The sequence below is a fragment of the Thamnophis elegans genome, chromosome 9, assembly GCF_009769535.1.
Source record: "Thamnophis elegans isolate rThaEle1 chromosome 9, rThaEle1.pri, whole genome shotgun sequence".
NCBI classification, from domain to species: Eukaryota; Metazoa; Chordata; class Lepidosauria; order Squamata; family Colubridae; genus Thamnophis; species Thamnophis elegans.
Window position 1 is genome coordinate 74,628,227 of NC_045549.1, and position 14,324 is coordinate 74,642,550.

At 44.8% G+C, this 14,324-nt stretch overlaps 1 protein-coding gene across 1 annotated transcript; it reads right to left on the reverse strand.

Moving 5' to 3' along the window:
- Window positions 1–226: 226 nt before the first annotated feature.
- YIPF7 (Yip1 domain family member 7) lies at window positions 227–11,448 on the reverse strand. Its single transcript, XM_032223679.1, has 5 exons — window positions 11,348–11,448; window positions 8,648–8,793; window positions 3,085–3,230; window positions 1,893–2,074; window positions 227–389 (listed from the first exon to the last, which is right to left on the reverse strand). The coding sequence occupies exons 1-5, from the start codon at window positions 11,446–11,448 to the stop codon at window positions 227–229; spliced, it is 738 nt and encodes a 245-aa protein (XP_032079570.1).
- Between the last annotated feature and the right edge of the window lie 2,876 nt (window positions 11,449–14,324).

The window sequence follows — 14,324 nt, forward strand, 5'->3', positions numbered from 1 at the left end:
TCGTAAGAAACCAAGAGGAGCAGATCGTGAGAAAGACGAGAGAAGAGGAGAAACGAGACAGCGCTGTGGGAATGAAGAGTTCAGCAGAGTGATGGCACGGCGGTGATGATGACGCCCCCGCTGGCTCGGGAATTCTGGTAGTTGAAGTCCACCAGTCATCAAAGCGACGTGGTCCTCCACCACTGCGGTAGAGGAAGGAGACGACATCCGGCGATGCTAGCAAAGCTCAGAAAATGGTGATGAGCGCTAGAAGGCCGTAGAATAAGCCGCAGGGATAAGCCACCAACACTTGCTGCCCTTCCATAGCCAAGGTGGAAGCAAAGATTTTGGAGGCTGAGAGGCTGCACCATCCAATTATGATCAGGGCCACCAAAGTCCCAAAGACCCCTCTGAAAGAAGAAGAAGAAGAACCGGGTTCATGTCAGGAGGAAAGAATGAGGACCCCGTGTTAGCTTCCACATGGTTTGTCCCTCAAGCCTATACAAAAATCGACTCAACCAATGGTCCCTGAACAACTTAGCTTCTACTTCCGTTGACCGACTCCGGGGAGGTTATGAAATGAGCCAGTGGCGGGTTTGCAATTTTTTTTACTACCGTTTCGCTCATGCGCGTGTGACGCTTCTGCACACGGGCAGAAGCGTCTGGGCGGGTGGACAGAGCCTCCCAGCCCCGCTACTACCAGTAGGCCTGATCCGGGATGAACCAGCAGCAATTCTCCTCTGGCTGCAGCCCGCGAAGGGACAGGACATTCTCAACTTACAACTGTTGAAAGTTACAAGGAAACTACCAAGTTTAAAGAGCACCAAAGACCCCATAATCTTTCTCCTTCTCTTCTGCAAACCCCACCCACTTCTAGCACTGATGCTGTTACCTAGTTGGGTCACGGAACGTCTGCAAGAAAATGGTTCACCGACAAATGCGTGCTCGACAAAAGCGCGCCCGACGAAACCGCAGTGAGAAAACCGTGAGTTCTAAATTGCGCCAACGAATGAGCGCAGAAGCGCGCCAACAACAGCGCGCCAAAAGAAGCGCACTCTAAACCTAACCCTAAACCTAACCCTAAGCCTAAGCCTAACCCTAAGCCTAACCCTAAACCTAACCCTAAACCTAACCCTAAACCTAACCCTAAACCTAACCCTGAACCTAACCCTAAACCTAACCCTGAACCTAACTCTAAACCTAACCCTAAACCTAACCCTAAACCTAACCCTAAACCTAACTCTAAACCTAACCCTAAACCTAACCCTGAACCTAACCCTGAACCTAACCCTAAACCTAACCCTAAACCTAACCCTGAACCTAACTCTAAACCTAACCCTAAACCTAACCCTAAGCCTAACCCTAAACCTAACTCTAAACCTAACCCTAAACGTAACCCTGAACCTAACCCTGAACCTAACCCTAAACCTAACTCTAAACCTAACCCTAAACCTAACCCTAAACCTAACCCTGAACCTAACCCTAAAACTAACCCTAAAACTAACCCTAAACCTAACCCTGAACCTAACCCTGAACCTAACTCTAAACCTAACCCTAAAACTAACCCTAAAACTAACCCTAAACCTAACCCTGAATCTAACCCTAAACCTAACTCTAAACCTAACCCTAAACCTAAACCTGAACTTAACCCTTACCTTAACTTAAATCATGCTTCTGTTGGCACGCTGTTGTCAGCGCACTGTTGTCGGCGTGTTGATGAGGTCGCAGTTTTCGCACCGCGGTTTCGTCGGTGCGCTTTTGCCGTGTTCACATTTGTCGGGTCACGCAAGAAAACCACCCAGCTCAGAGAGCACCAAGGACCCCTGCGTTTGGACCCCGAGCTACAAATATTTTGCCGTAACCTGCCTGAACGCTCACTTCTTCCCATTCACAGCATTTCAGAGGCTACTTACTGCAAGGAGAAAAAGACGGCGCAGGTGGACAAGATCACCATGGGCAACAGACTGTAGCCCAGCACACTCGCGACGCATCCGCGGGAAACCCCTACAACGCTCATCAGGTTCAACAACGCATGGATCGCTAGGCAGCCGACCACACTTATGCCATGAACGTAGCTAAAATGGACTTTTCCTGCCTGCAAGAATGAGCAAAGAGAAGAGCAGTGAACGGCGGCCGAAGGCGGCGGGGTTAGAGAAGACAAACTGTCCTATTTTTCAACACGGGGAGTGCTCGATGTACGACTCCAACTGAGCCCCAAATTCTAATAGAATAGAATAGAACAGAATAGAATAGAATAGAATAACAGAGTTGGAAGGGACCATGAAGGTCTTCTACCCTCTGATAAGGCAGGAAATTGTTCTGACCCCCTCCTCCATCCGGTAACGAAAGCCGAGACACGCTTAATGAGAATGTCCTTTAATAACAAGACCAGACTCTCGGTGGCTGAAAGCCAAGTAAACAAACAGATAAGGAACTTGGCAGCAAGTCCGACAAACCTTGGCAGCAATCCAGCCTGCCAAGTTAGTTTCTCTTTAGTCAAAGCGTTGACTTCTGCAAGAAGGGCGTGGCACAAGCGGTCTTTTTTATAGTCTGGAGAGGAACCTAATGACCATCAGCTGAGCGTAATTATCTCCTGTAATTACGTAATTGTTCTTGACGCCGAGTAGCTCTTCGATGGCGTGCATCCCGGAACAACTCACTGTTGGTTTCCGGATCACTCTCCCTTGTCTCCTCCCCACTGATCCAAGGCTCAGGCGCCATCTGGTGGCCAACCAGTCTCTCTGCGCCCTGCTCGGAGTCGGAACCCTGTCCAGGGTCCTCCACATCCTCCAGGGCCGACTCATAGGGCCCCTCACTGTCGGAGTCTGGTGGCAGCTCCAACGGCTCCTGCTGGGCCACAACAGAAATCCTACACCACTTTAGACAAGTGGTTATCCAACATCTTCTTAAAATGTTGTGGTGACCAAAGCTGGATGCAATATTCCAAGTGCAGCCGTACCAAGACATTATAAAGTGGAAGGAATCTCCAGACGTGACTTATTAAAAAAAATCTACCCCTTTTTTAAAAACTATCTCAGGCCGGCTATAATATTGGAGTCCGTGATTGACAGATACATTCACTTAGAGCGAAGAGGTTTAGCCTACCAAGAGCCATGTTGACCCCAGAGCCAAGCAGAAAACCAGAGGCCCAGCCAGGTCAGTCTCATTCATAATGCTGGCTTCAGCCGGCTTCACGGGATTCAGCACGGTTAATGTTTTTTGCCAAATGTGGTGAAAGTTGATTCCCAGCTCTGCAACAGAAAACAGAAAAAGCTTCATTGCACGTAACGGGAAGGAAAGCCATTGTTGTGGCCCACCAGTGGACAGTGGAGCTGGCAGCAGATTCGGACAGTGAGGAAGTTGGGGAGGAACCTGGGCCAGTCCTGGAGTCTGGGGAAGGCTCGGACGAGGGCTCTGTGTCGGAGGCAGAGAGGGGGGCAGGGCCGTCTGACAGTTATCAGCTGCCTTCGGAGTCAGACATCAGTGAGGCAGAAGAACAGCTAGAGCCTGTTCCCAGTGTGCTCATGCATAGAGTCCCCAGACGAAGGGAAGAGCTAAACAACAGGGGTTGACTTGGGAGTAAGGCCACAGGGGGACGATGAATGTCCCCTCCCAGAGGGAATAAAAGAGGAGCGAAAGGGGAGGGGAGTTTGCAGGAGACAATTCATTCGCTTAATTGGTTCGTGACTCTCCGAGACTCCTTGCCAAGTTTTGCAGATATTGGCCTGGCAGCTCTCCAAGCCAGATAAGGTCTGTGACCATAAATCCTCCCTTGAAAGACTTTGCTGAATGTGAAGGAGCAGAATTCACAGTTAAATTAGCAATAGCAATAGCAGTTAGACTTATATACCGCTTCATAGGGCTTTCAGCCCTCTCTAAGCGGTTTACAGAGTCAGCATATCGCCCCCACAGTCTGGGTCCTCATTTCACCCACCTCGGAAGGATGGAAGGCTGAGTCAACCTTGAGCCAGTGAGATTAGAACCGCTGAACTGCAGATAACAGTCAGGAACCGCTGAACTGCAGATAACAGTCAGCTGAAGTGGCCTGCAGTACTGCACCCTAACCACTGTGCCACCTCAGCTCTTAATAAATTAATAAAAGGGGTTTTTTTCGGGACAAGGAGTTGGCTTCATGCTCTTGGGAAGCCTCGGTCAGAACACCCTTGTGTAATGGGTCATCAAAGACACCGAGAAAAGAAGAAGAAGAAAAGAATCATTTGGTTGTGATGTTCTAATGACTCATAAGATAATTGAAGATCTTAATTTGCTCCCCCACTGTTGAAATTCAGCACCCGCCCACCCTCCTAGACAATGAAATCTTTGGGGGGATATTACAAGGTAGGATAGAATATTATCCCTAAAGGAGAAATGGGGGGAAATCTTAAGAAACCAGCCCTAGTCTCCTTGTCCCAAGCTAAGGAGGCCAGCTTTAAGAAATGCAGATTGGGTCATCCGTTCAGAAAGGCTGGGTCAGACAGAAACTCCAGATAAGCAACACAATTAGGCAAGCCAAAGGTTGAACAAGATTCACACAGATAAACACCTTGTTGCATTCTGATCACTTGGATTTTTCCAGGACAAATATGGTGTGCTTTGATTTATAAAACGTGTGTGTGTGTGTTTTAAATAACTTTTTAAATAACTATACTATAAAAGATAAATGAAACAAGATACATATTTTCCAAAGACCAGTGGGGAGTTGCGTGTTAGATATAAGCTTGTGAAATGGGATTGGATCTGCCCTACTCATTTCAAAGACCGAAGGGCAAAAAGACCAAAGATTTAAACTGATAAATTTCACGTTGTCACAGAAAATTCAACTTCGGTTTTTAGTTGTACAGAATTTTTTTTAAAAAAAATATATATCCTCTTCAAGTTAATGAAAGACAACGGAATTGTGGAATCAAACCCCCACAGGTGTATCCCATAATGCCATTTCCTCATGAGTTAAAAGGGCCAAAATTATTCCTGTGAACCAACATTTAACGTTGATATTTTGTAGGGTTTAAATGCAAGTTTGGGATTCGAACCTTGAACGATATTCTATGACTTGCAAAATTTGGGGTCTCACTGGGCCATCGATGCCGCAATTGTTATAACTGTGGAGAAACGGTCCTTAGTCACACACACACACACACACACACACACACATGTTAATTCTCCTTAAATACTATTTTTGGTCTTTATTGACTTCCTTCATTGATCCTTGTTTCTTCCCTCCATCCACCTATACCGTTTTCGGCATATCTGGTAATATTCTGCTTCTTCTTTTCCCTGGATTTCTTTTGTTAATTTGTCCATTTCGGCACAGTCCATAATAGCAATAGCAATAGCAGTTAGACTTATATACCGCTTCATGGGGCTTTTAGCCCTCTCTAAGCGGTTTGCAGAGTCAGCATATCGCCCCCATAGTCTGGGTCCTCATTTTACCCACCTCGGAAGGATGGAAGGCCGAGTCAACCTTGAGCCGGTGAGATTTGAACCACCGAACTGCAGATAGCAGTCAGCTGAAGTGGCCTGCAGTGCTGCACTCTAACCACTGCGCCACCTCGGCTCTTTATAACCTTTCTTATTATTTCATCTTCGCTTGGTATCAATTTGTTTTCCCATTTCTGAGCGAAGGCAATCCTCGCCGCCGTAATTACGTGTAAAATTAAATACTGGGTTTCTTTTTTTTAATGTTTCGCAGTCATTATTCCCAGTAGAAAAACTTCTGGTTTCCAATCTATTTTGACTCCTGTTATTGCTTCTGGCCAGTTTTTAATCCTTGGGCCGTTGTAACTTTCAATGGTCACTAAATGGACTTTTTGCAAGTCTAGTTTTGCAAGTCAAGTAGAGATTTTTACGTGGGATTTTTACGCTCTTCGAAATACCAAACTTAGCGGCTGTGTCGCGAAATAGATGCTGCTGAGATTCACAGGAACTTTTTCGACTTTGGGGAATAATTCGACCCTTAAAAAGGACCTGTGAAAAAATGTATGATGAGATATGCAAGCAAAATGATACGAAGCGTTTTGTTAATTATGGGCATCTTAGCATGATGTCTGATTATGCCGTATAAACACAGAGGGAAAGGCGGCGTTGATGGAATCTGAATGCAAAATTTATTGAAATGCTGTCACCTAGAGGCAATAAAGCGCATGATGTATGTGCCATAAATATGATTTCGTGCCTTTCTTTCCTATGCAAATAGGGGTGCTGTCATTCCGAGCATAAACACGTGCCCGTGGTTACAAATGCAAGACAACAAATTAAAAATGGGGGTTTCCCCCCCCCCTTTCCCGGGTTTTTATTTATTTATTTATTTTGATTTGTTCACCTTCGGACTGAACATCCTTTTAAACACATTTTACCTTGAAAGGGGACCGCGCTACGATCATCAAGCGAGTTACAATTTGGTTTGTCTCAAAAAGAAAGAAGTAAGAGTGTAGTCGAAGATCTTTCGGTGAGCTTGTGTAGGGTCTCCTGCTTCAGCGGGGTGGGGGTTGGACTAGATGACCTCTAAGGTCCCTTCCGACTCTGTTAATCTCTTAAATCTGCTTCTCGCGCTGGCAAGTCAGAACTTGGCATTCTACGTCAGTGAATTTTATTATCAGGATTTGGATATGTCTAGAGTGAATGTTTGAATGTTTATTTCATTTATATGCCGCCCTTTTCCCCCGAAGGGGGACTCAGGGCGGCTCACAACTCAAACCAGGGAAGGGGGGGATACAGACAAATTAACAACAACACAAAAACAATACATGATTTAAAAACACACAACAGTCATACCATTCGAGGCGGGGGCAACGGTTCTTTAGCCCCAGGCCTGTCGGAACAGCCAGGTTTTAAGGGCTTTGCGGAAGGCCTGGAGGGTGGTGTGGGTGCGAATCTCCATGGGGAGCTCGTTCCAGAGGGTCGGAGCAGCCACAGAGAAGGCTCTCCTCCGGGTAGTCGCCAGTCGACACTGGCCGGCGGATGGAATTCGGAGGAGGCCATGGTCAGAAAATTCCTCCTTAGGAATGTTCCTTAGAATTCCTCCGTGAGGACCATCAACCCATGGAAGAAGTTGCCTTCAGAAGTTGTGGGAGCTTCATCGCTGGAGGGTTTCAAGAAGAGACTGGACTGCCATGTGTCAGAAATGGTGTAGGATCTCCTGCTCGGATGGGGGGGGTTGGACTAGATGACCTACAAGGTCCCTTCCAACTATGTGAACCCACAAAAGGTTTTTCCAGCTTTTCTAACATGACAGCTGCCTTCCTCTATTTGAGGAGAAGGGATGGACCTGTTCTCCAAAGCAATCTGAAGACAAGACAAGAAGCAACAGATGGAAACTTATCAAAGAGGGACCCAACCTGGAATTAAGGAGAAACTTCCTAACAGTGAGGACAATTAGCCAGTGGAACAGAAGTTGCCTTCCAAAGTTGTGGCTGCTCCATCACTGGAGGTGTTTAAGAAGGGACCAGACAGCCACTTGTCTGAAATGGTATAAGAACTCCTGCTTGAGCAAGGGGCTGGACTAGAAGACCTCCAAGGTCCCTTCCAGCTCTATTCTGAATTGATGGAACGCTGGCAGATTGTATGCAGATGTATGCTGATGTTGGGCTGACACCAAGAAGAACCAAAGTCTAGTCCACCCTTCGCCATGGAGGCTGACCAAGTCATTTTGGGCCGGTAACTCTGTGTAGCCCAATCTGCATCAGAAGAATATTTCTGTTGTGGAAAAAAATATAGGAATATTTGCTATTTCGAGAAGATTAGTTTTGGGCTAAGTGTGGTCCTTTCTGATTCTACAGTTCTATGAGCTCTGGGAGGAAAGTTGAGCTATCAATCAAATAAAGAAATACGTCGATCTGCAGTAAAAGTTCAACAAAGTAAATATCAGCCTCTCAACGATCAGCTGTTTCAGGCTGCAGGGATTGCCATTGCCTATTGCTGCCTCTGAGCGCCCCATTTTCGAACTCTGCATTCCATTTTTGACCTCTGAGCACCACTTTTTTGGCCTCTCCATGCCCCATTTTCCGCCCATCCCAATCCCCCCCCCACCTGGAACAGGCAGAAAATGGGGCATGCAGGACGTGCAGAACAGTGGTGGGATTCAATTTTTTTAATGCTGGTTCTGTGGGCATGGCTTGGTGGGTGTGGCAGGGGAAGGACACTGCAAAATCCCCATTTCCTCCCAATCAGCTAGGACTCAGGAGGCAGAGAATAGAAGGGGCGGGGCCAGCCAGAGGTGGCATTTACCAGTTCTCCAAACTACTCAAAAGTTCTGCTACTGGTTCTCCAGAACTGGTCAGAACCTGCTGAATACCACCTCTGGTGCGGAGGCTGAAAACGGGATGCAGAGGCTGAAAATGGAGCGCGCGGAGGCGGGAATAGGCAATGGCAATCCCTGCAGCCTGAAACAGCTGATCATCGGGAGGACAATACAACCAACAGTCAGCTGTTAATCAGGCTGTGCTGAAACTGAAACTGAAATGGGCTGTTTGTTGCAAGGAGGCAAATTGCTGCAAGGCAGGCAGATTTCCCCCCCGCCCTCCTTGTTTTCCTCCCCAAAAGCTATGTGCGTCTTATACTTTGGAGCGCCTTATACTCCAAAAAATATGGTAAATTATTGGTTAGTCTCGAATCTGTGAGAAGTATTCATCAGCCGGAACATACAAAGGGCATAATTGTGTTGGTTTTGTACCTTCAAGCAACGGAGGCTCTTCATCAAAACTATCGGAATAAGTCTGGTTGGATGGAAACGGAGAAGCATCTGCGGGTTGAAAGATCTGACCTTCAAGCGGTTGAGAAGAATAGGCCTTGGATTGCAACCAAGGGCCTGTTTGGACCCTAGGATAGAAAGAAAGCATTCAAAACAGGTGCAGCTGGAATGAAGAGACCCTCACGGGAAGGTGAAGATTCGGTGAAGGTTTCTTTAGCCAAACCTGGCCAGTTTAAGACTTTTGGACTTCAACTCCCAGAATTCCCCAGCCGGCTTCTGGGAATTGAAGTCCACAAGTCTTGAAATGGCCAAGGTTGGACACTCATGCTTTAGACCAGTGGTTCTCAACCTTCTTCTTCACCATGGACCCCCCACTTAAATACCTTCTTTTCTTCCTTCTTCCATCTCCCTCCCTTCTTCCATCTCTTTCTCTTCTCCCCTTCCTTCCTTCTTTCCTTATCCCATCTCCTTTCCTTTGTATCTCCTTCCTACCTCCATCTCCCTTCCTTCTCTCCTATTCCCACCTTGCTCCCTTGCTTCATTCATTCATTCATCCATCCATTCTCCCATCTCTTTTCCTTCCTATCTCCTTCCTTCCTAATCCCCCTTCCTTCCTTCCCTCCTTCCTATTCCCATCTTCCGGTGGTGCAGTGGTTAAATGCAGCACTGCAGGCTACTGCTAGATCAGCAGTTCAGCGGTTCAAATCTCACCGGCTCAGGGTTGACTCAGCCTTCCATCCTTCCGAGGTGGGTAAAATGAGGACCCAGATTGTTGGGGGCAATATGCTGACTCTGTAAACCGCTTAGAGAGGGCTGAAAGCCCTATGAAGCGGTATATAAGTCTACTGCTATTCCTTCCTTCCTTCCTCCCTCCATCCCAATTCTCCTTCTTTCCTTCTCCCATCTCCTTTCCTTCTTTCCTTCCTTCTTCCTCCTCTCCTCTCCTTTCCTTTCCTTTCTTCCTTCTCTCCCTCATATCTCCATCTTCCTCCATCCCTCCCTCCAAATTCTCTTCTTCTCTTCTTCCCTCCTTCTTTCCTTCTTTCCTTCTCCCATCTCCTTTCCTTCCTTCCTTCTTCCTCCTTTCCTTTCCTTCCTCCCTCCCTCCATTCCTCCTCTCCTTTCCTCCCTCCCTCCCTTCTTTCCTTATGCTATCTCCTTTCCTTTGTATCTCCTTCCTACCCTCATCTCACTTCCTTCCTTCCTTCTCTCCTATTCCCACCTTGTTCCCTTGCTTCATTCATTCATTCAGTCAGTCAGTCAGTCAGTCATTCATCCATTCTCCCATCTCTTTTCCTTCCTATCTCCTTCCTTCCTAATCCCCCTTCCATCCTTCCCTCCCTCCTATTCCCATCTTCCTTCCTTCCTCCCTCCCTCCATCCCAATTCTCCTTCTTTCCTTCTCCCATCTCCTTTCCTTCTTTCCTTCCTTCTTCCTCCTCTCCTCTCCTTTCCTTTCCTTTCTTCCTTCTCTCCCTCGTATCTCCATCTTCCTCCCTCCCTCCCTTCTTTCCTTATCCTATCTCCTTTCCTTTGTATATCCTTCCTACCCTCATCTACCTTCCTTCCTTCTCTCCTATTCCCATCTTGCTCCCTTGCTTCATTCATTCATTCATTCATTCATTCATTCATTCATCCATCCATTCTCCCATCTCTTTTCCTTCCTATCTCCTTCCTTCCCCATCCCCCTTCCTTCCCTCTCTCCTATTCCCATCTTCCTTCCTCCCTCCCTCCCTCCAAATTCTCTTCTTCCTTTCCTTCCTTCCTCCTCCTCTCCTTTTCTCTCTTTCTCCCTCCCTCCCCTCCTTCTCCTGCACTATCTCACCTGCAGAGATGAGGCACTGGTACGTTGAAGGTAGGTAAATGGGCTACATCATTTTATTAGGGCAGAATTTTCAACAGAAAAACCCTCCAGGGTCCTAAAAATACTGGTCTGTTTGCTTGATTTCTTCCTTTAAATAAGTACCATAAAGTGTTCAACTGTGCAAATAACTAGGTTTGATTTCGTAGATTACAAAAAACTATACAATATATGTTCTGACCCCCACCTTGTCTGTTCAGAAATGAAAGCCAAACAGAACATTCAAAGGAATGTTTTTATCAGTCCCGGCTCTTGTTGGCTGCGAGCCCAAAATAAACACAGATAAATGCTCTGGCAAAAGTCCTCACTCATAAACTACTACAAAACAGGATTATATAAATCAAGTCACTTATCCAAGTGCTTTCCTCGATGGTTGCACACGAACGGAGAACGTTGACTAGAACAGAAACGGAACGTTGACTTCTGCAACCAGGGGGTGGCACCATCAGTCTTTTATCCACAGGAGGAGATCCTAACGAGCAACAGCTGCTCGTTATCATCTCCTGTCAGCCCTCAATTGTTCCTTACGTCGGTCAGCCCTTCTCCCGCGTGCATCCCGAAACAACTCACAGGAGGTTTCTGTGTCAGCCTCTCTCACTGATCCAAGGCTCAGTCATTACCTGGGGACCAACTAGTCTCTCTGAGCCCTGCTCGGAGTCAGAACCCTGTCCAGGGCCCTCCGCCTCCTCCAGGCCTGACTCATAGGGCCCCTCGCCGTCAGAGTCTGATAGCAGCTCCCAAAGCTCTTGCCGAGCCACAACAAATATATATTAAATATAGAGATTTAACACCATGATAAAATGAAATAATGTACAGTCTCACTTTTCTCCAGAGTCTTCGGGCCTCCCAGAGTTTTCCTCTTGATTGTCAGCGACGTAGTTTGATTGGTAAAAATCCATATCGAACTGCAGAAAGTTGGACATCCTAAGAAGGTTTTTTTAAAAAAAATGTTAGTCTTCATTCATACCGGCAGGAATGCCCCGGATTTATTAATATCCTGAGAAGCGCTAAAGATAGCAAGGCTTTATAAACGTATAAAAAGGCAAGGAAAAGCGAGGAAGAACTTCGGCGCATTTGTCAAGCACAAAAGCATATTTTATAAACGTATAAAGTTTAATCAATGCGTCATTTGGGCTACTGTGAGCTGCCACTTTATGCTTCCTGGTGCTTTACTGTTCTGCGGTGACAGACTTTCCATGATTACGGGAGAGAAAAGGAAGAGGGAAATCGAAAGTAAGCGCTGTGCCTTCTCGAGATGCCGCCTCAAGGTCATCGAGCTGGAAAATGGAGGGGATGCATACTGAACCGCTCTTGGGGTGCCCGTTATGAAAAAAAAAACCTTGCACAGATTTTTTTTTATTGAAAATTTTTGGGAAAAAAAACTTTTACAAATGTTTACCTCCCCCCCTACCCTCCCCCCCAACCCCTCCCCAACCTCCCCCCCCCCCCGACTTCCCAGAACCAATACAGGGTATAAATCTCTAACAAAGATATTCTAAGATAAACTTTTAAAAAAAGTTAGTATCATCTTTCATTTGAGCTTTAACTCCTCTTTGCTAAGCTAGCTCTAAACAGATTATATCATTCCTTGTTTCTTCAGTCATAAAGTATCTGGAATTTCTTAGTCCCATATTTATTTTGAGTATAGTCAATCCATCTTCTCCACTCCAGTTTATATTTCTCATTGGAGTGGTCCTTGAGATATGCTGATATTTTAGCCATCTCTGCTAGGTTTGTTACTTTTAATGTCCATTCTTGAATAGTAGGCAAATCTTCCTTCTTCCAGTATTGCGCCACCAACAGTCTTGCTGAGGTTATTAAATGCAAAATCAAGTTAGTCTCTATAACTGTACAATCAGTAATTATACCTAACAAGAATAACCGAGGGGTAAACTTTATCCTTTTTTAAAGAACATTTTGCATAATCCACCATATTTTTATCCAAAATGCTTTTACCTTTTTGCAAGTCCACCATATATGATAGTATGTGGCATCGAGACAATCACATCTCCAGCATTTAGGTTGTAAATTCGGATACATACAAGCCAGTTTTTTAGGATCTAAATGCCATCTATAAAACATCTTATAAAAGTTCTCTCTCAAATTCTGGGCTTGTGTAAATTTTACATTTCTTACCCATATCTTTTCCCATGTATCCAACATTATTGGTTCTTCAAAATTTTGTGCCCGCAAAGATTTGATCGGTTATACTGGGATGGCCAATGAGGGACAGTAGAATTTAGGGGTTTTGACGCATGATTCTCAATTCTGACTATGCAATGCTGCAATAGACTTGATGTCCTAATAAAACTATACCTTTCTCAACAAATGGAGCCAGGTATCATTTTCATTTAGAGGTCTGTGTTGTGGGAAGTCTGACAGCTACTTAACAATTTCCTACATGTAGTCCTCAACTTACAACAGTTTGTTTAAAGACCGTTCAAAGTTGCAACGGCACTGAAAAAGAGGGACTTATCATCATTTTTGCCACTTCGACTGTTGAAGCTTGATGAAAATCCAGACGCTTGGCAAGTGACTCACATTTATGACGGTTGCAATGCAACAGGGCCTTGTGATAACTTTTGCGACCTTCTGACAAGCAAACTCAGCGGGTAAAACAGATACATTTAACAACCGGGTTACTAACTTAACGACTGCGGTGATTCACTGGCAAGAGAAGTCGTAAAATGGGACAAAAGTTCACCTAACAACTGTCTCGCTTAGCAGGCATACATTTTGGGATCCACTGTGGTCGTAAGTTGAGGACTACTTATTATATTTATTTTCATATTTGTTTACTTGATTGCCTGCAATCAGGTTAATATGCTTCAATCTTATGCCCTCATTTATTTAAAAAAATACCTTATAAAACAATTTGGCCAGGGGGGCAATTTTATTTCTTGCTAATTAGCAAATTGTGTTTCAAATCTAAGCAGACTAATCCGCTTCAATCTTACACCTTCATTTATTAGAAAAAAATTATTATTCCGTGCAGCAATTTTACTTCTTTCCTAATTAACGAAAAATGTGTTCTCAAATATAAAACAAGCAAACCAACAAAACCCTGATTTATTTTTAATAAGTATAGTAAAGTAGGGATTTTTTTAATGAGAACTATGACGTTTCCTATGAATTATGCACAAATACAATTAGGACTTGAAGTGTCGGCATTCCTCAAAGCACCTCCGGATAATATTTTAAAATTTAATCATGCTTTGAAATGCCATTAATATTTCTTGGAAGCACCGAATCGAAACAAAAAGGAGGCAGCCAACAAGCTGTCCTTCCTCATTTAAGGCATGGGAAAGCTACGAAGAGCTGATTTATGAAACTAGCACTTTTTAAAAAATTAAAAATGAAGGGTGTTTAAAGAACGTACCTTGCAATTCAGTTTACAAACAGCAAAATCCAAGCAACTGTTTTTCCCTATATTAACCTGCGTGTTCCTGAGCTATTTATACCATCCTAAATTTGGCCTCTCAACAGTTGGATGACGGAAAGAGACGCATTGACTGCCAGGGGAAACATGTCCAAAAAGGAATAACTTGGCAACGATACTAATAATTGAAAGACGAAAGAAGACACCGCATCATTTTTTCAAAGATTGGTCATTTTTGCTCTTGAAATATAAAGTCCCGGTGATCAAAAGTTTTTTTTTTAAGTTTTTTTTTTTAATTCTCTGACACACAATTATAGGTATGCATTCATATAGTTATTCTTACCTTTACATTTGTCATTCTTATACATTTGTTATTCCGTTTAAAAGATTATAATGTACAGTTTGAGTTGCTTTATTTAT

Coding starts and splice junctions, on each gene's coding strand:
- YIPF7 (XM_032223679.1), bottom strand. CDS start 11,448: ATGTCCAACTTTCTGCAGTTCGATATGGATTTTTACCAATCAAACTAC. Junction 3,231..8,647: donor AGAGCCTCCGTTGCTTGAAG/GTACAAAACCAA, acceptor TTTCTGTTGCAG/AGCTGGGAATCAACTTTCAC. Junction 390..1,892: donor GCCGTCTTTTTCTCCTTGCA/GTAAGTAGCCTC, acceptor TTCTTCTTTCAG/AGGGGTCTTTGGGACTTTGG.